The sequence below is a fragment of the Giraffa tippelskirchi genome, chromosome 3 (genome assembly GCF_054371585.1).
Source record: "Giraffa tippelskirchi isolate mGirTip1 chromosome 3, T2T-mGirTip1v1.2.pri, whole genome shotgun sequence".
Taxonomy (NCBI): Eukaryota; Metazoa; Chordata; class Mammalia; order Artiodactyla; family Giraffidae; genus Giraffa; species Giraffa tippelskirchi.
The window spans coordinates 176,957,892-176,982,190 of record NC_137277.1 but is presented as its reverse complement, the minus strand read 5'-3'; the positions used below and the strand labels follow the sequence as shown (position 1 = coordinate 176,982,190).

The 24,299-nt window shown below is 52.0% G+C and overlaps 2 protein-coding genes across 2 annotated transcripts; both read right to left on the bottom strand.

The window, feature by feature from the left end:
• Positions 1-210: 210 nt before the first annotated feature.
• Positions 211-4,020, bottom strand: LOC145543607 (intestinal-type alkaline phosphatase-like). Its single transcript, XM_081585682.1, has 11 exons — positions 3,753-4,020; positions 3,556-3,672; positions 3,326-3,441; positions 2,960-3,134; positions 2,708-2,880; positions 2,319-2,453; positions 2,158-2,230; positions 1,922-2,056; positions 1,643-1,834; positions 1,300-1,416; positions 211-1,179 (listed from the first exon to the last, which is right to left on the bottom strand). The coding sequence occupies exons 1-11, from the start codon at positions 3,817-3,819 to the stop codon at positions 866-868; spliced, it is 1,614 nt and encodes a 537-aa protein (XP_081441808.1). The 5' UTR covers positions 3,820-4,020; the 3' UTR covers positions 211-865.
• A 7,482-nt stretch (positions 4,021-11,502) lies between these two features.
• Positions 11,503-15,300, bottom strand: LOC145543608 (intestinal-type alkaline phosphatase-like). Its single transcript, XM_081585683.1, has 11 exons — positions 15,114-15,300; positions 14,918-15,034; positions 14,691-14,806; positions 14,325-14,499; positions 14,073-14,245; positions 13,647-13,781; positions 13,485-13,557; positions 13,249-13,383; positions 12,967-13,158; positions 12,622-12,738; positions 11,503-12,492 (listed from the first exon to the last, which is right to left on the bottom strand). Exons 1-11 carry the CDS (start codon positions 15,178-15,180, stop codon positions 12,197-12,199), a joined length of 1,596 nt encoding a protein of 531 aa, XP_081441809.1. The 5' UTR covers positions 15,181-15,300; the 3' UTR covers positions 11,503-12,196.
• Between the last annotated feature and the right edge of the window lie 8,999 nt (positions 15,301-24,299).

The following is a 24,299-nucleotide window of genomic DNA, read 5'->3' as shown; positions in this document are numbered from 1 at the left end:
GCCTCACCCGGCCCTGCTGACTCCCTCGGGGCCCCTGCACCGCTGTCCTTCGGCGTTGCTCCCACCCTCACTGCCTTTGGTCTTTGCTCAGTGTCAGCCCCTCATCAGCCCCTCCCTGACCTCCTGATGTGAATCACCTCCCCCAACACACAGACACACACTCTGTGCCCCCATTTAAGGGCTTTTCTTCCCACATGTACCACTCCTGTATCACACTTGGAACAGTTTTATTTGACGGCTGCTTCCTCCCTCCCAGGAAGAGGGGGCTTATGTCCCCACCCCCAGCTTCCCCGCTTCACCTGGGATCTCCCAGCCTGGAAGGGGCACTGGGGCCACCCTCACAGCAGCTGAGGGACCTGGGACAAGCCTCCTCTCCTCTGTGTCGCTGTCTCCTCTCTGTAATGCTGCCGCTGGGTTCCTAGGAGGGGCCGCTGAGGACTCTGTGTCGAGGGCCCCAAGACTGTCCTGGCCCTGGACGCCTCCTTGGCCGGCCAGGTGCCCACAGATTGGGTTCCAGGAGGACAGGGAGCCGCAGCTCCCCAGAAGCCACGCAACCAGAAGCCAGGCCTCCCGGAAGCCATGCAACCAGAAGCCGCGCCTCCCAGAAGCCCCCACCTTGGGTCTGGTAGGTCCTGGCCCCTGGGGGACACCACTGTTGCCAGCCTAGTCCTCAGGCAGGGCTCTTAGGTCAGGAGACAATACTGGGTGGTCTGAGCCCTGGTCTTTCCTGGGGTCTGGGGCCAAATGAGGGCACTGAGGACTGTGGGTATTACAGGAAAGTCAAACCTCAGCTTCCACGTGGTTCGGGTCCACGGAAGATTCCAGGCAGGGGATCAGGAGTTCCTAGGCCCGGGCCGGTGGGGGATCAGTGCAGGGCAGGCACCAGCAGCTGCAGCAGGACCCCGACCAGCAGTGCCAGTGAGGATGGGCAGGCAGCCTGGTAGGCGGTGTCCATGGGGCTGGTGGGGGGCCGAGGTGGTGTAGGCAGGTGGTGGAGGCAGTCGGTGGTGTAGGGCTCCACGCAGGCAGCAAAGGCCATGACATGCGCCACGAAGGTCTGCTCCTGCACGCCATGCATCAGGTGTGCCCATGGGCCTCGTGCAAACACTGCCACGTCCTCACCACCGTGGGTCTCACTCCCTAGAGGCACTGCCGCTTGTTGCTTGTAGTTGGGGTCCACTGGCAGGAAGGAGGGGATTCAGGGTGGGAAGGAGGTGGCCATGACCTTGCCTGAGTTCCAGGCCTGAGTTCTCCCCTCCTGCCATCCCCTACACCCCAGGGCCCACCCAGTGCACTCACTGCTCTCAGTTTCATCCACATCAGGTCGTAAGCCCCAGTCCAGTCGGAATCCAGGGCCATTTCCATAAAGGAGGGAGGTGTAGGATCCACCGTCTTTGGCCTTGCCATCAGCCAGCCCTGCAGGGTGGAGGGGACCCCACGATTACACTGACCCCAGTCTTTGGGGCGCCTCCTCTGTGCTGAGCCCAAGCACTTCTTGCCTGCTCACTGACTTAATCCTCACCAGAGCTCAGAAGAGCAGTTGGTATTAATATTCCTCCACTTGGCAGATAAGGGGACTGGCTCAGAGCACGTTGTGCCAGGCAACCTAGGGGCAAGGACCTGCCAGTCTCCGTGGGATTACCGAAAATGGAGGTCCCACGAAGTGGGTAGCCACCAAAAGTGAAGACATGGGAGTGGTCGGCGGTGACGAGGGTCAGTGTGTCTGCTTCACTGGTGAGCTGGCTAGCCTTGGCGATGGCATTGTCGAACATGACCCCCTCGGTCAGCGCCCGATAAGCTATGTTTGCGTGATGTCCGTGGTCAATGCGGCCTCCTGCAAGAAGGTCGTGAGGATGGGTGATGCCAAACCCACGTTGAGTTCCACCCCTTTCCCCTTGATCTGCAAGAAGCTGCCACTCACCCTCCACGAAGAGGAAGAAGCCCTGAGGGTTTCTGCTCAGCACTCGCAGGGCTGCCTCTGTCATCTCCTCCAGGGATGGGTCCTTGATGTTGTCTCGGTAGATGTTATAGGCCATGTCTCCCGGCTCAAAGAGGCCTGTGGGAAACGGGACCAGTGATGACCCTCAAGCTGGGGATGGGAGTGGGGCCCGTGGCACCCACCCCTGGGAGAACAGTGCGGGTGGGTGGGGTCGTTACCCATGAGGTGTGTTACACTGGAGTCATTGGCCGCCTGCAGGAGCGCCGTGCGGTTCCACACATACTGGGCTCCCTGGGAGGGCAGAACCAGGCCTCAGCCCATAGCCCGACACCCCAGGCCCGGCCCCCCTGTACCCCCTGCACCCATGAACCCCCATCACCTGGTGCTTGGCCTGCCACTCCTGCACCAGATTCCGCTTGTCCTTCCGGACTCCGGTCTGACTGGCATCATCCGGGTATTCAGGGTCTGGAGTCCCCTCAGGAAACATGTACTTTCGGCCTCCACCCAGGATCACCTGGAGCCGGAGATTAGGGCAGGTGGGTTTGGGGCTGACCCTTGGCTCTACCTTCACACAGCCCCTAACTGTATCCACCAGGTCTGGGGAATGGCCTGTCCCCACCTGTACCTCCTACATAAGGTTACCTCGCCCCATTCTGGCAAACACACAGGGACCCTGCAAGACCCCAGACTGTGGGTTGCCTGGGACTGGTACATGTGTTCCGCCGTCTCTTCCCAGCCCCGCCCTTAGCCGCTCATGTCACAACTCACATCAATATCCATGTTGTAGACCATCTGTGTGGCGATGTCCTGGCAGCCCTCCTTCTTTGCCCAGGCAGGCATTTGAGCATCCGAATACCAGTTACGGTTCACCGTGTGTGCGTAGGCCCCGGCTGGGGAGGCATGCTGCACCCTGGTGGTGGTCACCACTCCCACTGACTTCCCTGAGGGTGGCAGAGGTCACGGTGGGCCACCAAGGTCTCTGAGCCTGTCCCTGCCCAGGAAGCTGACCCCCAAGCCCACCTGCTTTCTTGGCCCGGTTCATCACAGACGTGACCTCATTGCCACGTGTCGTGTTGCACTGGTTAAATTGGGCAGCTGCACTTACACCGATGACCTTCATACGGGTCTTGACCCCACACAGGTAGGCGGTGGCCGTGCCTGCGCTGTCGGGCACATCTCTGTCCACGTTGTATGTCTGGGGGCAGAGATGCCTTCACCTCAGCTGGGGTAGACACCCAGCTCCTGACCCAGGCTCTGGGCCCATCCTCACAGCCCCTGGCCCCTGTCTCAGCCCCCAACCCTCCTGGGGCTTTCCCCTCTACCCTGCTCCCTAGGCCCACACACACCCCTCTGGTGTAGACCACCCTGAGGTCACGTAGCCCTTACCTTGGACAGAGCCACGTATGGGAACTGGTCCATGGCCAGGGGTGTCTCAGGTCCCGGCTTGCCATCCATCTGCCCCTTTAGAATCCGAGTGGCTGTCACCGTGGAAACCCCCATCCCTGAAAGTACACACTGGGTCAAGTTTGAGTCCCCGAGGCCAGCCTGGGTCAGCTGGCAGCCCAGGGTTCCAAGACTGTGGGGGGACAAGGGGTGGGTTGGCCCAGTGCACTCACCATCCCCCAAGAAGAGGATGACATTCTTGGCGGCTGTCTGGATGGGCTGCAGCTTCTTAGCCACATCGAGGGCCTGGGCTGCCTGGCGGTTCCAGAAGGCGGGGTCTTCCTCCTCGACTGCCCAAGGGGAGAGTGGAGGTCAGCTCAGCCTGGGGCTGCCCCCTGTGAGTAGGGGGTGCCGGGAGCTGCCTGATTACCTGGGATGAGGCTGAGGGAAAGCTGTAGCTGCAGGCCCAGCAGCAGCAGCACGCAGGCCCCCTGCATGGCTGTGTGATGGCAGAGGGCGGTCAGGATGGGACCTGGGGAGGCTGGGTCTCAGGCAAGGTTGGGATACCAGGGACCAGCTGCAGTACTAGCTGCCTGGGCTTAAATCTGGGGAGGTTATGGTTGCCTGCTATAAAAGTCTCCATGTCCCTCCCACTGTCCCAGGTGGCCACACCCTGCCCCTCACCTGCCCTATGACTTTGAGCCCTGTTGCCAGAGGGATGTGGTGGGTGTGGCTGAGCCAGCAGGGGTCCTGAGGAGGCAGGTCCCTCCCTCACAGGATGGTCCCCAGCTGTCTTGTCTCCTCAGGGTGGGGTGGGGATTAGCGTGCAGATGTCTTAGGCCTGAGGAACATTTTCAAGGTCCTGACTCAGGCTCCTCCCAGCCCTCTGCTCACCAAGTCCTGTGGGAGAACCATCTCTCCTTCCTTCATGTGTTCAGTGAAGAGACTCAGCCTTGGCCTGGTTTGGTTCTGAGTGCTGAGGGGTGTGGGCTGGAGGCACACAGCCTGGGCCAGGGGCCTGGGTTAGTTCCCTGGTGCCCTGAGGCAGAGATCCATGGGGTGGCCTGTCTGCCCTGCCCCCTGCTCAGCTCCTCACCAGACTTGACCTGGGCAGGAGGTGTGGGCACTGGGCTAGTGGGGGCACCTGGGAGCCTGGGCCCAGCTTCTGCTGTGGAGAAGGATGGGGCTGGAGGTGACAGCAGAGCGAGGGCCTTGTCTGTGTCTTCAGTTACTGAAGGGCTGGGTCTGCACCGCTGTTTGCGTATAAAGCACTTGTAAAGGGCTGACAGGTGTGGGCCCAGTGCCCCATACGTGACGATGACCTCTGCTCCCTTGGACAGGTAGATGGAAGCCAGGGGTGAGTCTGTTCTCTCCACAGGCCACACACTCTCACAGGAATAGCCTAGGAGCTCAAAGATTTCAGGAACCCCAGGTTGCGTTCAAAAGCATTCCTCTCATCCAGCAATCTCGCTTCTGGGTGTGTATCCCCAAGAATTGAAATCAAGATCTGGAAGAGGAAACTGCACACCCACATTAGTAGCAGCGTTATTCATGGTAGCCAAGAGGTGCAAGCAAGTCCAGCATCCACCGCAGATGAATAGATAAACAAATTGTGATGTAGCTATGCAGTGGAATACTATGCTGCCTTAAAAAGGAAGGTAAGTGTCACACCTGCTACAGCATGGATGAACCTTGTGGACATCATGCTCAGTGAAAAAAGTCAGTCAGAAAAAGGCAAACGCTGTGTGGTTCTACTTCACTAGGGATCTCAAGTAGTCAAATGATTAGAATCAGAAAGTTGGATTGTGGCACCAGGAGTTGGAAGGAGGGGGACTGTGGACTTGTTCAAGATACAGGCTTTCAGTTTTACAAGATGACAAAGTTCTGTAGATCTGTGGCCAACTATGTGAATAGACATAACATTAATGGTCTGGGTATAAAAATGGTGAAGATGGTAACTTTTTTCCCTTTTAAATTTTCTTTTTTTTTTTTTGATGCACAACAGAGCATTCTGAATCTTAGTTACCCAAGCAAGGATGGACTCTATGCCATCTGCAGTGGAATCGTAACCCCTGGACTGCAGGGAAGTCCCACGATGGTAATTTTTATGTTGTGCTTTTTATCAGAATTAAGAAATTTTTCAGACTTCCCTGGTGGCCCAGGGGATAAGAATTTGCTTTCCAGTGCAGGGGATATGGGTTTGATCCCTGTTGAGTTAATTCCACTTGACGTGGAGCAACTAAACTTGGATGCCACAGCTACTGAGCTGGCACTCTAGAGCCTGGGAGCTGCAACTACTTAGGCTGTGTGCCATAACCACTGAAGGCCAAACCCTGTAGTCACTGGGAGCCACAACTCATGAGCCCCTGAGCTGCAGCTACAGAAGCTCGCAAGCAGGAGAGCCAATGAGTTGCAACTACAGAGCCCGAGTGCTGCAATTGCTGAAGCTGTGCTTCTAGAGCCCGTGTTCTGCAATGAGAGAAGTCACCGCAATGAGAAGCCTCTGCATTGCAACTAGAGAAAGACCCCATGCAACAAGGACCCCAGCACAGCCAAAAATAAATAACTAAATGATAAATAGCAGTATGTACATGTCCAAAAAAAAACAATTAAAAGCCCTTCCTCCCAGTCCCGCCCACCCCAGTGGACCTTGGTAGCCCCCTCCCCACTGTGCCCTCCCCTCAGGCAGAACGTCTGGGCTCTTCCTCCCTTGACCTGCTGTCCACTCACTCAGCACACTGACCCAGGGTATCCTCTACTTACCCTCTAGAGCGAGAGTCCCCAACCCTTCCAGACTGAGGACTGGTACCTTCCATTAGATCAAAGGTGGAATTTGATTGGAAATAAAGTGCACAATAAAATGTAATGCACTGGAATCATCCCGAAACCATCCCTCTTCTTTCCAGTTTGTGGAAATTTCATCTTCCAGGAAACTGGTCCCTGGTGCCGAAAATGTTGGAGACCCCTGCTTTAGAGGACCTGCCTGCTGAGGGTGGGGGGCGTCCTTTCTGCCTTGGCCAGCTGCCCCACAGCCGCCTCTGTCCCCTGCATAGTCCTGTGCTCAGAAAATTCTTGGCTAAAGATCAGGAGGGACTAACTCCTGGGCAGGCCCTAATTGATTGATTCTTTTGATCATTCCATAGGTTAAATTTTTATTACTGCAAGATTTATCTTCAGTCCAGTGAATTCCCAGTCCCTTTGTTAAATTTGAATTTTTGACATGAAATGACTAGATTCACACGTCATTGTAAGAAGTAATACAGGCATCCCTTGCATGCTTTCTCCAATCTTCTCCGATGGTATAACTCAGATTTTCACATTTCTGTTCAGTGTCTGCCGTTTTACCTGCACTCACTCACGTGTGTGTGGGTTCTGTACCATCTATCACACATGTGGGTTCATGTAAACACACCACAGTCAGGACACTGAACAGCTCCAACCCCTAGGACCCCTTTATAATCACCCTGCCCTCTGTCCCTAATAGCTTCCTGTGTTTGTAAAATGTTGTCATTTTAGGGACTCCCTCTTGGTCCACTGGTTAAGACTTTACACTTTCACTGCTGGCAGTGAGTGTTCCATACCTGGCCTGGGAACTAAGATCCTGCATGCTGCATGGTGCAACCAAAAAAAAAAACAAAACCGGAAACCCTGTCAATTCAAGTAAGTTACAGGAATGAAATCACCCAGTCTTTGGGAATGGCTTTTCCCCCCACTCAGCCTCATTCCCTGGGCATTCACTGGAGGAGGGCTCAGGAGTTGACTCCTTGTGTCTGGGATGGAGTGGACCCTAGGCCATGCTTAACTGTTCACATGTGGAAGGACCTCTAAGCCGACTCCAGGTTTGGCTGTTATAAATAAAGCTGCTGTGGGAATTCCCTAGTGGTCCTGGGGTTAGGAAGGGGCACTACCCCTGCTGTGGGTCTTGGTTCAATTCTTGGTCAGGGAACTAAGATCCTGCAAGTTGTACAGCGAGGCCCAAAGAGAAAAAGGAAAACAGCCACACATCTTCATGAATGGGTTTCTGTGTGAGTATTTCATTGCACTCAGTTTCTCTGGGTAAGCCCCCAGGAGTGCGATTGCTTCCCTCATAGCTAAGTTGGTAAAGAATCCACCAGTGATGCAGAAGACCCCGGTTTGATTCCTGGGTCGGGAAGATCCTCTGGAGAAGGGATAGGCTACCCACTGCAATCTTCTTGGGCTTCCCTTGTGGCTCAGCTGGTAAAGAATCTGCCTGCATTGTGGGAGACCTGGGTTTGATCCCTGGGTTGGGAAGATCCCCTGGAAAAGGGAATGGCTACCCACTCCAGTATTCTGGCCTGGAGAATTCCATGCTAGTCCATGGGGTCGCAGAGAGTCAGACACGACTGAGCAACTTTCACTTCACTTTCGTGGTTGTTGCATGTTTAGTTTTTGTTTTTGATTTTTGTTTTAGGATATCTGATCCTGACCCCCGCTCAAAAAACAAGGAAGTGCCAAACCATTTTGCAGTGTCCACACCATTTTGCGTTCCCATCAGCAATGTATGAGGGATTCAACTTCTTTCCATTCATACCATCATTTGGTGTTGACACTGGTACTTTTTTTTTTGTTGACATATTTTAATTTTAGCTCTTCTGATAGGTGTGGAGTATAAAGTTTCTTCTTTTTAAAAAATGTATTTCTTTTCACTGTACTGAGTCTTTGTTGCTGAGCACGGGCTACTCTCCAGCTGTGATGTGAGGGCTTCTCATTGCGGTGACTTCTCTTGTTGCAGAGCACAGGCTCTGGAGCATGCGGGTTCAGTAGTTTCGACTAGCAGGCTCTAGAGAGCTGGCTCAGTGATTGTGGCAAAAGCCTTAGTTGCCCTGCAGCATGTGGGAACTTCTCGGACCAGATAACCGATCCCAGGTTCCCAGCATAGGCAGAAGTATTCTTAACAACTGGGATCACCAGGGAGGTTACTAAAGTGTCTTTGAATAGTCTTCTTATGATAACATTAAGTGATCATCAGCTATGCTCCTGCTTGATTTCTTGTGAATTTTGTCCTGGGCCTGGGCAGGGCCTAAGGCCAAATACAAACCACATGTCATTGCAGCATATAAAAATGTTTGTCCAAGTTCCCACCAGGGCACCTGGCCCCCCGCTCTGGGCCTGAGTCACCTGAGTGAGAAGAGAGGCTGTTATGCTCCTTCCCCTGGGGCCCAGGGATGACCAGGCAGCAGGCAGCATGGCTTCTGCTCTGCAGTAAGAGATAACACCTCCAGTCCTGCACTCTGGAGTTATGGATGCCTGGGGCCAGGGGATGGCCAGCTCCATGGAGCCTGCTCTGTGGGGGATGGCTGTTGCAGTCTCTCTGTTCTCTGGGAAGAAGGCCTCGTCCTGTGGGGTCTCATCTGGATCCCAGCACCTTGTACCTTGTCCCCATTTACCACCCTGGGCTCTCTGGGTCCTGTCTTAGCCCCCAGCATGATGCCCCGTGTAGGTGTAAGCAGATAAGTTAGGGGGCCCTCAGAGAAAGAGACTAGGTATGGTTTTCTTGGCATTTATTGTTGTTTTTCAGTCACATCCAACTCTTTACAACCCCATGGACTGCAGCACGCCAGGCTTTCCTGTCCTTCACCATCTCCAGAGTTTGCTCAAACTTATGTCTGTTGAGTCAGTGATGCTATCCAACCATCTCATCCTCTGTCATCCACTTCTTGTCCTGCCCTCAATCTTTCCCAGAATCGGGGTCTTTTCCAATAAGTCGGCTCTTGGAAACAGGCTTGCCAAAGTATTGGGGCTTCAGCTTCAACATCAGTCCTTCCAGTGAATATTCAGGGTTGATTTCCTTTAGAATTGGCTGGTATCAAACCTTGCTCCTTGCTGCCCAAGGGCTTAAGACATAAGAGAAGCCAGTTTGACCTAAGTTATTTTCAATCTCAGCCTGAGCTCAGTGCTTGACCTCGAAAAGGTCTCAGTAATTACTTATCTTAAGAGAACAAAGGAATGCAGGAAAGAATGCAGCCAAATAATAGTGCAGATAAAGCAGAGCTCTAATCCCTCCTTAATGGATTTACAAAAATAAATCTTGGAGAATTTCTGGTCCTAAGGCCCCTACCAGGTGGAGGATGGAATGATGGTTTTGACCTTCTTGATTTCAATGAAGCTTCTCTGGTGGCTCAGACAGTAAAGAATCTGCCTGCAATGCAGGAGACCTGGGTTTAATCCCTGAGTCGGGACGATCCCCTGGAGAAGGAAATGACAACCCACTCCACTATTCATGCCTGGAGAATTCCATGGACAGAGGAGCCTGATGGCTACAGTCCATGGGTCACAAAGAGTTGGACATGACTAAGCCACTAACTATAGAACTTGCTCCAATCCTATGCTGAATTCTCCTTTGCTCAAGCCCCTCATGAATATGCCTAAAACTCCCTTTGACTTAAATGCAAATTTGCTATATGACTCAGGGAACTCAAACTGGGGCTCTGTAATAACCTAGAGGGGTGGGAATGGGTGGGAGTTGGGAGGGAGATTCAAGAAGGAGGGATGTTGATGTATGACAGAAATCAAACCAATATTGTAAACCAATCATCAATTAAAAATAAATATTTATTTTAAAAGATTAAAAAAAAAAACTCCCCCAGTTTTTTTGTTCAAGGAGATACTGCTTTGGGAGAGATCCAGGGTTCTTACTTGCTGCTAATCATAATAAAACCTTACTTCTCACATGTTTGGGTTGGTGGTGTCTATTGGCTCCACACTCAACAAGAGGTGAGACAAAGTTTTCACATTGACATAGGCACTGCCACTGGCTGGGCAATGTTAAGGCCCCCTCAGCACCAGCTGATAGGTGGTGGTGGTTTAGTCGTGCCCGACTCTTTGCAATCACATGGGCTGTACCCTGCCAGGCTTCTCTGTCCATGGGTTTCTCCAGGCAACAATACTGGAGTGGGTTGCCATTTCCTTCTCCAGTGGATCTTCTCAACCTAAGAATCGAATGCAGATCTCCTGCATTGCAAGCAGACTCTTTACCGACTGAGCTTGGAGGGAAGCCCAGCTGATCCATGGGAAGATGTCTTCTGCTTGCATCCCACCACCCACTCTCAGGATGTCCCCTGCGGGATCCAGGGAGAATTCTACCCTCAGGGGGAGCAAGACAGCAGCTGGGAACAGAAAGGCTCTCCCCCTGGTCGGGGAAGCTTCCCTAGTGGTTCAGTCAGTAAAGAATTGCTTGTAATGCAGGAGACCTGGGTTTGATCCCTGGGTTAAAGATCCTGTGGGAAACCCACTCCAGTATTCTTGCCTGGGAAATTACATGGACAGAGGAACCTGGTGGACTACAGGATTGAAAGAGCTGGACACGACTTACCGACTCAATCACTACCACCACCCCTGCCCCCAAGCCCAGCACTTTGCATAAATGGAGAGGAGGAACTCTTCCTCCCCTGGACCTCCTCCCCACTTTCTGTTTTTGCCTCCGACCCTGATGCTGGGAAAGACTGAAAGCAAAAGAAGGGGAGGACAGAGGATGAGATGGCTGGATGGCATCACTGACTTGATGGACGTGAGTTTGAGCTAGCTCCTGAGAGTTGGTGATGGACAGGGAAGTCTGGCATGCTGCAGCCCATGGGGTTGCAGAGTCCGACATGACTGAGTGACTGAACTGAACTGAGCCCTGTGGGAGTGGTATGAATGTCCCCCCCTGCCCCCAGGAGCTGGGATGCAAGAAGCAAACACAAATTTATGTTGGTCTCTTTCTTTTGAGGGTTGCATCTAGTGGACCTCACAGGACCAAGGAGGTGACAAGCCAGCAGATGACCACCTGGGCGTCAGGCAGGTAGGTAGGAAGGGTGAGCACTGGGGCTGGGGAATGTCCTTCTGTTTTCAGAGAAGGTGAAAGCCTGGCTTCGGGGAGGGGAAAGCCCTAGCTTGGCCTGCTACTGGCCTCACCTGGCCCTGCTCATGCTTCCTCAGAGCTGTCTGCATTGCTCTGTCCTCCGTAGCCTCCGTCCTCACCGCCTTTGGCCTTTGCTCAATGTCAGTTGCTCATCAGCCCCTCCTGGACCTCCTGATGTGAATCACACCCCTGCCACACACACCCCCCACAGCCCCCAAACACACACACACACACCCCAAACACACACACACACACACACACACACACTCTGTGCCCCCACCTGCTAAGGGCTTCTCTTCCCACACGTGTCACTCCTGTATCACACTTAGAACAGTTTATTTGACAGCTGCTTCCTCCCTCCCAGGAGGATGAGGCCTGTGTTCCCACCCCCAGCTTCCCCGCTGCTCCTGGGGTTCCCCATCCTGGAAGGGGCACCGGGGCCACCCTCACAGCAGCTGAGGGACCTGGGACAAGTCTCCTCTCCTCTATGTCGCTGTCTCCTGTCTGTAATGGTACCCTGGGTTCCTAGGAGGGGCCTCTGGGGACTCTGTGTCCGGGGTCTCCCGGCGCTCCTGGCCCCTGATGTCTCCTTGGTAGGCGAGGTGCCCACAGGGTGGGTTCCAGGAGAACCGGAAGCCACAGCTCCCCAGGAGCCACACCTCCTCAGAAACAATGCCTCCTGGGAGCCACGCCTCTCGGAAGTCAGGCAACCAGAAGCTATGCCTCCCGGAAGCCCCCAGTGGGGATCTGGTAGGTCCTGATTCCCTAGGGGACACCTCTGGTGCCAGCCTGGTCCTCAGGCAGGGCTATTGGGTGGGGAGAAGAGACTGGGTGGTCTGAGCCCCTGCTTTTCCTGGGGTCTGGGGCAGCTCCAATAAAATCTGAGGCTACCGAGGTGGGGACACTGAGGACTGTGGCTCTCACAGGAAAGTCAGGGACTCAGCTTCCAGGGTGGTGTGGGTCCACTAAGGTTGTGGGTGGAGAGGAGGCCCTGAGGCCCAGGTGGGTGGGTGTCAGCGCAGGGTGGGCACCAGCAGCAGCAGCAGGGCCCCGGCCAGCAGTGCCAGTGAGGATGGGCAGGCAGCCTGGTGGGCGGTGTCCGAGGGACCGCTGTGGGGCTGAGGGTGGCAGTCGGTGGTGTAGGGCTCCACGCAGGCAGCAAAGGCCATGACATGCGCCACGAAGGTCTGCTCCTGCACGCCGTGCATCAGGTGTGCCCACGGGCCTCGTGCAAACACTGCCACGTCCTCACCACCGTGGGTTTCTCCCCAGAGGGGCACAGCTGACTGCTGCCGGTACTTGGGATCCACTGAGAAGAGGTAGGGGATTCAGGGCAAGCAGGGAGGCAGCCTCCCCCTCCCAGGATTTCCGGAGTAGGGTCTTCCCCTCCTCACATCCCCCCCTCCCCTGCACCCAAGGGCCCACCCACGGCACTCACTGCTCTCCTTTTCATTCACATCAGGTCGTGAGCCCATGTCCAGCCGGTACCCCGGGCCGTTGCCATAGAGGAGGGTGGTATAGGACTTGCCATCTCTGGCCTTGCCATCGGCCAGCCCTGCAGGGAGGAGGGGACCCCATGATCACACTGACCCGATCCTTTGGGGTGCCTCCTGCATGCTGAGCTCAGGCACCTCTTGTTTGTTCACTGGCTTAATCCTTACCAGAGCCAGGTAGGGCAGCTGCTATTATTAATATTACTCCACTTTGCAGATGAAGAAGCTGACTCAAGAGCACTTTGTGCAACGTAACTTAGGACAAGAACTTGCCACTATCCCTAGCTTACCAAAAATGGAGGTCCCACGAAGTGGGTAGCCACCAAAAGTGAAGACATGGGAGTGGTCGGCGGTGACGAGGGTCAGTGTGTCTGCTTCACTGGTGAGCTGGCTAGCCTTGGCGATGGCATTGTCAAACATGACTGCCTCGGTCAGCGCCTGATAAGCTATGCTTTCATGGTGACCGTGGTCAATGCGGCCTCCTGCAAGAAGGTCGTGTGGAAGGTGGGTGATGCCAAAACCACCCTGAGTGCCACCCTTTCCCCTCTGACCCGCAAAGAGCTGCCACTCACCCTCCACGAAGAGGAAGAAGCCCCGAGGGTTTCTGCTGAGCACACGCAGGGCCGCCTCTGTCATGTCCTCCAGGGATGGGTCCTTGGTGTGGTCTCGGAAGATGTCATAGGCCATGTCTCCCGGCTCAAAGAGGCCTGTGGGAAACGGGACCAGTGATGACCCTCAAGCTGGGGATGGGGTTGGGGCCCGTGGCACCCACCCCTGGGAGAACAGTGCGGGTGGGTGGGGTCGTTACCCATGAGGTGTGTTACACTGGAGTCGGTGGATGCCTGAAGGAGCGCCGTGTGGTTCCACACATACTGGGCTCCCTGGGAGGGACAGAACCAGGCCTCAGCCCATAGCCCGACACCCCAGGCCCGGCCCCGCTGTACCCCCTGCACCCATGAGCCCCCATCACCTGGTGCTTGGCCTGCCACTCCTGCACCAGATTCCGCTTGTCCTTCCGGACTCCGATCTGATTGGCATCGTGTGGGTATTCAGGGTCTGGGGTCCCCTCAGGAAACATGTACATTCGGCCTCCACCCAGGATCACCTGGAGCCAGAGATTAGGGCAGGTGGGTTTGGGTACTGGCTGGCCCTTTGCTCCTCTTACACAGAACCCCTAGACTCTTCACCCACCAGGTCTGTGAGAAAGGCCTGTCCCCACTTCTAATTCTTACACTGTGCCCCACTCCCACCCCACCAAAACCTCTGCCAACAATACTGCCTGCAAACATACAGAGACCTCCCAAGGCCCCAGGGCTGTGGATTGCCTAGGACTGTCAGGTGTGTGTCCCATGCCTTCTGCCCAGCCCTGCCCCTTGCCTTTCATGTCACAACTCACATCAATATCCATATTGTAGACCATCTGTGTGGCGATGTCCTGGCAGCCCTCCTTCTTTGCCCAGGCAGGCATTTGAGCATCGGAATACCAGTCACGGTTCACCGTGTGTGCATAGGCCCCGGCTGGGGAGGCATGCTGAACCCTGGTGGTGGTCACCACTCCCACTGACTTCCCTGAGGGTGGCAGAGGTCACGGTGGGCCACTGAGGTCTCTGAGCCTGTCCCTGCCCAGGAAGCTGACCCCCAAGCCCACCTGCTTTCTTGGCCCGGTTCATCACAGATGTGACCTCATTGCCACGTGTTGTGTTGCACTGGTTGTAGCGGGCAGCTGCACTTAGACCAATTGTTCTGTAGTTGCCCTTTACCCCACACAGGTAGGCAGTGGCCGTGCCTGCGCTGTCGGGCACATCTCTGTCCACGTTGTATGTCTGGGGGCAGAGATGCCTTCAGCTCTGCTGGGGTAGACACCCAGCTCCTGACCCAGGCTCTGGGCCCATCCTCACAGCCCCCGGCCCCTATCTCAGCCCCCAACCCTCCTGGGGCTTTCCTCCCTACCCTGCTCTCTAGGCCCACATCCACCCCTCTGGTGTAGAGCACCCTGAGGTCACGTGGTCCTTACCTTGGACAGAGCCAGGTATGGGAACTGGTCCATGGCCAGGGGTGTCTCAGGTCCCGGCTTGCCATCCATCTGCCCCTTTAGGATCCGAGTGGCTGTCACCGTGGAAACCCCCATCCCTGAAGGTACACACTGTCAGGTCTCAGTCCCCGGGCCAGTCTGGGCCAGCTGGCAGCCTAGGGCTCCAGGGTTGTCGGGGAACAGGGGGTGGACCGGCCTAACGCACTCACCGTCCCCCAAGAAGAGGATGACATTCTTGGCGGCTGTCTGGATGGGCTGCAGCTTCTTAGCCACATCGAGGGCCTGGGCTGCCTGGCGGTTCCAGAAGGCGGGGTCTTCTTCCTCGACTGCCCAAGGGGAGAGTGGAGGTCAGCTCATCCTGGGGCCGCCCCTGTGAGTAGGGGGTGCCGGGAGCTGCCTGATTACCTGAGACAAGGCTGAGGGAAAGCTGTAGCCACAGGCCCAGCAGCAGCAGCACGCAGGCCCCCTGCATGGCTGTGTGATGGCGGAGGGTCAGGATGGGACCTGGGGAGGCTGGGTCTCAGGCAAGGTGGGGACACCAGGGACCAGCTGCAGTACTAGCTGCCCGGGCTTAATTCCCTGCTATAAGTCTTCCTGTCCCTCCCAGTGCCCCAGGTGGCCACACCCTGCCCCTCACCTGCCCTATGACTTTGAGCCCTGTTGCCAGGGGGACGTGGTGGGTGTGGCTGAGCCAGCAGGGGTCCTGAGGATTCAGCTCCCTCCCTCACAGGTGGTCTCCTCAGGGTGGGGTGGGGATTAGGGTGCAGTTGTCTTTGGCCTGAGGAACATTTTCAAGGTCCTGACTCAGGCTCCTCCCAGCCCTCTGCTCACCAAGTCCTGTGGGAGAACCATCTTTCCTTCTTCTCATATGTTCTGTAGTTTTTGAAAGTCAGCTTTAGCCTGATTTCGATCTGAGTGCTGAGGGAGGTGGGGTTGGAAGCACACAGCTGGGCTCAGGGCCCCTGTTTGGTTTCCTGTTGCCCTGAGGCCGGAGACAGGGAGAAGTTGGAGTGGCCTGGCTGCCCCGCCCCCCTGCTCAGCTCCTCACTAGACTTGGCCTGGCAGGTGGGGTGGGCACTGGGCTCTTTGCGTCTGTGTGTGTGGTGTGTAAAGTTTCTATAAAGAGCTAGCAGGGGTGAACCGAAAACTTACAGAAGTACAAGATGGATTTAGAAAAGGCAGAGGAACCAGTGATTAAATTGACAACATCTGTTGGGTCATAGACAAACAAGGGAATTCCAGAAAAAAGTCTACTTCTGTTTCATTGACTATGCTAAAGCCTTTGACTCTGTGGATCACAGCACATTGTGGAAAATTCTTAAAGTGATGGGAATACCAGGCCACAAGAACTGTACAAAAAAGATCTTCACGACCCAGATAATCATGATGGTGTGATCACTCACCTAGAGCCAGACATCCTGGAATGCAAAGTCAAGTGGGCCTTAGAAAGCATCACTACGAACAAAGCTAGTGGAGGTGATGAAATTCCAGTTGAGCTATTTCAAATCCTCAAAAGTGATGCTGTGAAAGTGCTGCACTCGATATGCCAGCAAATTTGGAAAACTCAGCAGTGGCCACAGGACTGGAAAAGGTCAGTTTTCATTCCAATCCCAAAGAAAGGCAATGCCAAAGAATGCTCAAACTACCGCACAATTGCACTCATCTCACACGCTAGTAAAGTAATGCTCAAAATTCTCCAAGCCAGGCTTCAGCAATACGTGAACCATCAACTTCCAGATGTTCAAGCTGGTTTTAGAAAAGGCAGAGGAACCAGAGATCAAATTGCCAATATCCGCTGGATCATCAAAAAAGTAAGAGAGTTCCAGAAAAGCATCTATTTCTGCTTTATTGACTATGCCAAAGCCTTTGACTGTGTGGATCACAATAAACTGTGGAAAACTCTGAAAGAGATGGGAATACCAGACCATCTGACCTGTCTCTTGAGAAACCTGTATGCAGGTCAGGAAGCAACAGTTAGAACTGGACATGGAACAACAGACTGCTTCCAAATCGGGAAAGGAGTACCTCAAGGCTGTATATTGTCACCCTGCTTATTTAACTTCTATGCAGAGTACATCATGAGAAACGCTGGGCTGGAAGAAGCACAAGCTGGAATCAAGATTGCCGGGAGAAATATCAATAACCTCAGATATGCAGATGACCCCATCCTTTTGGCAGAAAGTGAAGAAGAACTAAAGAGCCTCTTGATGAAAGTGAAAGAGGAGAGTGAAAAAGTTGGCTTAAAGCTCAACATTCAGAAAACTAAGATCATGGCATCTGGTGCCATCACTTCATAGGAAATAGATGGGGAAACAGTGGAAACAGTGGCAGACTTTATTTTTTTGAGCTCCAAAATCACTGTTGATGGTGATTGCAGCCATGAAATTAAAAGACGCTTACTCCTTGGAAGGAAGGTTATGATCAACCTAGATGGCATATTTAAAAGCAGAGACATTACTTTGCCAACAAAAGTCCGTCTAGTCAAGGCTATGGTTTTTCCAGTGGTCATGTATGGATGTGAGAGTTGGACGGTGAAGAAAGCTGAGCGCCGCAGAATTGACACTTTTGAACTGTGGTGTTGGAGAAGACTCTTGAGAGTCCCTTGGACTGCAAGGAGATCCAATCAATCCATCCTAAAGGAGATCAGTCCTGGGTGTTCATTGGAAAGACTGCTCTTGAAGCTGAAACTCCAATACTTTGGCCACCTCATGCGAAGAGTTGACTCATTGGAAAAGACCCTAATGCTGGGTAGGATTGGGGGCAGGAGGAGAAGGGGACGACAGAGGATGAGATGGTTGGATGGCATCACTGACCGATGGACATGGGTTTGGGTAAACTCTGAGAGTTGGTGATGGACAGGGAGGCCTAGCGTGCTGCAATTCATGGAGTCGCAAAGAGTCGGACACGACTGAGCGACTGAACTGAACTGAACTGAACTGATCTGTTTCCCGAGAAACCTATATGCAGGACAAGAAGCAACAGTTAGAACCAGACATGGAACACCAGACTGATTCTAAATTGGAAAAGGAGTACATCAAGGCTGTATATTGTCAGGCTGCTTATTTAACTTCTATGCAGAGTATATCATGCGTAATGCCAGACTGGATGACTCATAAGCTGGAATCAAGATTGCTGGGAGAAATATCAACAACCCCAGATTCATAGATGATACCACCCTAATGGCAGACAGTGAAGAGGAATTAAAGAGCCTCTTGTTGAAGGTGAAAGAGGAGAGTGAAAAAGTTAGCTTAAAACTCAACATTCAAAAAACTAAGATCATGGCATTCGGTCCCATCACTTCTTGGCAAATAGATGAGGAAAAAGTGGAGACAGTGACAGATTTTATTTTCTTGGGCTCTTAAATCACTGTAGATGGTGACTGCACCCACAAAATTAAATAATGCTAGCTCCTTGGAAGAAATGCTGTGACTAATCTAGGTAGCATATTAAAAAGCAGAGACATCACTTTGCTCACAAAGGTCCAACAAGTCAAAGCTATGGTTTTTCCAGTAGTCGTGTATGAATGTGAGAGTTGGACCGTAAAGAAAGGTGAACATCAAAGAACTGATGCTTTCTAACTGTGGTGCTGAAGAAGACTCTTGAAAGTCCCTTGGACTGCAAGAAGATCAAACCAGTCAATTCTAAAGGAAATCAACCCTGAATATCCATTGGACCGACTGATGCTGAATCTGAAGCTCCAATGCTTTGGCCACCTCTTGTGAAGAGCCAATTCATTGGAAGAGACCCTGTTGCTGGGAAAGATTGAGGAGAGGAGGAAGGGTATAACAGAGGATGAGGTGGTTAGATGCCATTACTAACTTAATTATTGACCTAATAGAAACAGACGATATTAAGAAGAGGTGGCAAGAATACACAGAAGAACTATACAAAAAAGATCTTCATGACCCAGATAACCACGATGGTGTGATCATTCACCTAGAGCCAGACATCCTGGAATGCGAAGTTGAGTGGGCCTTAGGAAGCATCACTACAAACAAAGCTAGTGGAGTGACAGAATTCCAGTCAAACTCTTTCAAATCCTAAAAGATGATGCTATGAAACTGCTGCACTCAATATGCCAACAAATTTGGAAAGCTCAGCACTGGCCACAGAACTGGCAAAGGTCAGTTTTCATTCCAATCCCAAAGAAAGGAAATGCCAAAGAGTGCTCAAACTACCGCACAACTGCACTCATCTCACACGCTAGCAGAGTAATGCTCAAAATTCTCCAAGCCAGGCTTCAACAGTATGTGAACAGAGAACTTCCAGATGTTCAAGCTGGATTTAGAAAAGGCAGAGGAACCAGAGATCAAATTTCCAACATCTGTTGGATCATCAAAAAAGCAAGAGAATTCCAGAAAAACATCTACTTCTGCTTTATTGACTATGCCAAAGCCTTTTGACTGTGTGGATCACAACAAACTGTGGAAAACTCTGAAAGAGATGAGAATACCAGACCACCTGACCTGCCTCCTGAGAAATCTGTATGCAGGTCCAGAAGCAACAGTTAGAACCGGACATGGAACAACAGACTGGTTCCAAATTGGGAAAGAAGTACATCAAGTCTGTATATTGTCACCCTGCTTATTTAACTTACATGCAGAGTACATTATGAGAAATGCCGGGCTGGATGAAGCACAAGCTGGAATCAAGATCAGTTCAGTTCAGTTCAGTTGCTCAGTCGTGTCTGACTCTTTGCGAACCCATGAATTGCAGCATGCCAGGCCTCCCTGTCCATCACCAACTCCCGGAGTTTACCCAAACTCATGTCCATCGAGTCGGTGATGCCATCCAACCATCTCATCCTCTGTCATCCCCTTCTCCTCCTGCCCCCAATCCTTCCCAGCGTTAGGGTCTTTTCCAATGAGTCAACTCTTCACATGAGTGGCCAAAGTATTGGAGTTTCAGCTTCAACATCAGTCCTTCCAATGAACACCCAGGACTGATCTTCTTTAGGATGGACTGGTTGGATCTTCTTGCAGTCCAAGGGACTCCCAAGAGTCTTCTCCAACACCACAGTTCAAAAGCATCAATTCTTCAGCGCTCAGCTTTCTTCACCATCCAACTCTCATATCCATACACGACAACTGGAAAAACCATAGCCTTGACTAGACGGACTTTTGTTGGCAAAGTAATGTCTCTGCTTTTAAATATGCCATCTAGGTTGATCATAACCTTCCTTCCAAGGAGTAAGCGTCTTTTAATTTCATGGCTGCAATCCCCCAAAATAAAGTCTGACACTGTTGCCACTGTTTCCCCATCTATTTCCCATGAAGTGATGGCACCAGATGCCATGATCTTAGTTTTCTGAATGTTGAGCTTTAAGCCAACTTTTTCACTCTCCTCTTTCACCTTTATCAAGAGGCTCTTTAGTTCTTCTCTTTCTGCCATAAGGGTGGTGTCATCTGCATATCTGAGGTTATTGATATTTCTCCCGGCAATCTTGATTCCAGCTTGTGCTTCTTCCAGCCCAGCGTTTCTCATGATGTACTCTGCATATAAGTTAAATAAGCAGGGTGAATCAAGATAACTAGGATAAATATCAATAACTTCACATATGCAGATGGCACCACCCTTTTGGCAGAAAGCGAAGAGTAACTGAAGAGCCTCTTGATGAAAGTGAAAGAGGAGAGTGAAAAAACTGGCTTAAAACTCAACATTCAAAAAACTAAGATCATGGCATCTGGTCCCATCACTTCATGGCAAATAGATGGGGAAAGAATGGAAACAGTGACAGACTTATTTTCTTGGGCTCCAAAATCACTGCAAATGGTGACTGCAGCCATGAAATTAAAAGATGCTTGCTCCTTGGAAGAAAAGCTATGATTAAACCTAGACAGAATATTAAAAAGCAGAGACATTACTTTGCCAACAAAGTCCATCTAATCAAAGGTATGGTTTTTCCAGTAGTCATGTATGGATGTGAGAGTTGGAGTATTAAAAAAGGTGAGTGCTGAAGAATTGATACTTTTGAACTGTGGTGTTGGAGAAGACTCTTGAGAGTCCCTTGGACTGCAGGGAGATCAAGGAAGATCAATTCTAAAGGAAGTCAGTTCTGAATATTCATTGGAAGGACTGATGCTGAAGCTGAAACTCCAATACTTTGGCCACCTGATGGGAAGAACTGACTCATTTGAAAAGACCCTGATGCTGGGAAAGACTGAACGCAAGAGAAGGGGATGACAGAGGATGAGATGGTTGGATGGCATCACTGACTCGATGGACATGAATTTGAGCAAACTCTGAGTGATAATGAAGGACAGGGAAGCCAGGTGTGCTGCATTCCATGAGTTCACAAATATTTGGACACGACTTAGGGACTGAACAACAGCAACAACAATCCTAAATAATTGAAAGCAGGATCCTTCATGAAGCTCAGGTTCTTGATGTCTTATGGCAGAAATAATTCAGTGAAAGACAAAGTGATAGGTTAGTAGCGGATTCATGTAGAGAGAAACACACTTCCCAGACAGAGTGTTGACCATCTCAGAAGGTGAGCATGGACCTGCAATATGGCGTGGTTAGTTTTACGGGCTGGGTAATTTCATAGGCCAATGAGGGGGGAGGTTTGTATTATCTACCTCAGGAGAAAGGGCAGGATTTCCAGGATTTGAGCCAACAGCCACCCCACTTTTTGGTCTTTGATGGTTGGCCTCAGAGCTGTCATGGTGCCTGTGGGTGTGTCACTTAGCTTGTGTATGTGTGTACATGTTACAATTATTGTATACTGAGGCTCAAGGTCTCCTGTACGTGAACTCATCTGCCATCTTGGACCTATTTGCTTCTAATCAGTCTATGTCGTGTCCTTGGGCTATATCATTCTTTTAAAGTTTGTGCCCAGCCCTCTTTTCTCCTGTTTCAGTTCTACTCTGGGTAAATGTCCTGGAAAATCCATGGCACATGTGCCCCAGGAAGCATATTACAATACATTTAGAAAGTGTTATTTGCTCAGTTGTGTCTGACTCTTTGTGACCCCATGAACTGTAGTCCAACAGGCTCCTCTGTTCATGGAATTCTCCAGGCCAGAATACTGCAGTGGGTTGCCATTTCCTCCTCCAAGGATCTTCCTGATCCAGGGATCAAAACCCACGTCCCCTACTTGGCAAGCGGATTCTTTACCACTGAGCCACCAAGGAAGCCTCCATTAGGACCCCCTTAACAAGTCTCCATCTTGCAAGGAGTCCCAGAAATCTTTCTTTTTATCGCTCCCCCCCACTTGGCCATTTATCCATTCTCATATAAAAGGCTTTAGGGGTCCCTGATGAAGGGTTGATCCAAGGGACCCAGGCCCTTTTATCAGTCTTGCACTTGATTAACCAGCTTAACTGTTGCCCCAAGCAATTGCTGGTCCATGTCAATGAAAAAAATGTTCCATGTCAAATCAGTAAACAAAAGATGTTGCAGCCTATAAACCATCACATCACAACTTTCATTAAGATGAAATGTCTGATTTTCTTTAATTATCAGTAATCTTTTTATGTTCTGCCTAGCTGGTATTGAAACAGGAAGGAAGGGGGCAGGGCACAACTTTTAACAGAATGGCATAGCCTGAGGGGACCAAGACTGTAGAGATGCAACCAAATAGGTCCAAGACTGTAGACAGAAAAATGCAGGCCTCTGAACATGCTATTTAAAATTCCTTCATGGGATTATTGAAGGTTTTAGAACAGTATGAATCTCAGCCCATCCTCCCCCAGAAGTCCTTGCTCTGCAGGCTCCCTTTTCCTGGAGGAGACCCCGAATTTGGACAGCATGTGGCTGAGCAGGACTCTGACAGGGTGAACTTCACCCTGAAGCTGGGCAGGGTGACTGGCCCCTGCAGCAGCCACAGAGCCACTATCCTCATGTCCAAAACCACCAGGGGCTGGGGTCTCACATCCCGAAGTCCCCCTCGCCTTTTGGGAAAGCTAGTTGTGCCCTGTTCTGTTCTGATCCATCCTGCAGAGCCCTCGTGGGAACTGGTCTCCAGCCCTGGTGTCCTGGTGGGGTCCCTGCCCATATATTTGAGGGGACCCCAGGGTCCCAAGCCTGCAGACCCAGCACCAGCCTTTGTCCCAAACACTGTTCACGGGACATGGCTTATGGCTCATTTGGGGCCTCTTTGTTGGCCCTGGTGGGGTTCTCAGCCCTCACTCGATTACAGGCCATCTTTGAGGCACCAGCCCTCAGGTTCCACTGACCGTGTCCCCCCACACTAGTATGGGGGTGTCCTTCAGTCCCTCTCTGCCCTGTGGCCCGCTGTCCTCAACAAGGGCCCGGCCCAGCCAGGTCAGTGGATCCCTCCCTCCTTCCCACATTCCCTGCCTCCTGCACAGGGTGGGGGGCACCCACTGCAGGGGCTGCGGGGGACACACCTCCCATCCCTCAGGTCCAGCCCTCTGAGCAGCCCTGAAGCCGGGCTGCAGGCCAACATGAGCTCACCGGCTCAGAGGAAAAGGACATGGCCCCTGGCCCCCCAACCTCAGCTGGGCTCGGACCTGCGAGCCTCTGGCTGCCGCTCAAGCCAATTCACTGGGTGGCAGGCAGCTCAGATCTCCAAGCCGCGGTCCCCTGGTGCTGCAAAACTGCATCTCTCCTTGTCTACTTTGCATAAATAATAATAAAAAACCCTCCTAGCTTCCCACAGGACCAAACCATGGTGGTCACCTCTGACAGAGGGCTGAAGGCGACAACTTTCCTGTCACTCGAGGAGCCCAGGCTGGGGTGGGAGCGGAAGGGGTGCCCTGCTGCTGATGACCAGGAACTGACAAATCTGGTGAGCAGAGAAAGGACCAGAACTGGCACAGAGCTGGGTGCTCCCTACTGAGGTGGACGGCGGCCTCAACATCTGGATGGGAAGGTGGCCGTTTCCTCCCTGAAGGACCACTCCAGTTCAGTTCAGTTGCTCAGTCATGTCCAACTCTTTCTGACCCCATGGACTGCAGTACACCAGGCCTGTCCATCACCAACTCCCGGAGCTTGCTCAAACTCATGTCCTTCGAATTGGTGATGCCATCCAACCATGTCATCCTCTGTCGTACCCTCCTCTTCCTGCCTTCAATCTTTCCAGCATCAGGGTCTTTTCAGATGAGTCAGTTCTTCCCATCAGGTGGCCAAAGTATTGGAGTTTCAGCTTCAGCATCAGTCCTTCCAATGAATATTCAGGACTCATTTTCTTTAAGATTGACTAGTTTGATCTCCTGGCAGTCCAAGGGACTCTCAAGAGTGTTCTCCAACACCACAGTTCAAAAGCATCGATTATTCAGTGCTCAGCTTTGTCCAACTCTCACATCCATACATGACTACTGGAAAAACCATAGCTTTGATTAGATGGACCTTTGTTGGCAAAGTAATGTCTCTACTTTTTAATATGCTGTCTAGGTTAATCATAGCTTTTCTTTCAATGTGCAAGCATCTTTTAATTTCATGGCTGCAGTCACCATCTGCAGTGATTTTGGAGCTCAAGAAAATAAAGTCTGTCACTGTTTCCATTGTTTCCCCATCTACTTGCCATGAAGTGATGGGACCAGATACCATGATCTTCATTTTTTGAATGGTGAGTTTTAAGCCAGCTTTTTCACTTTCCTCTTTCAACTTCATCAAAAGGATCTT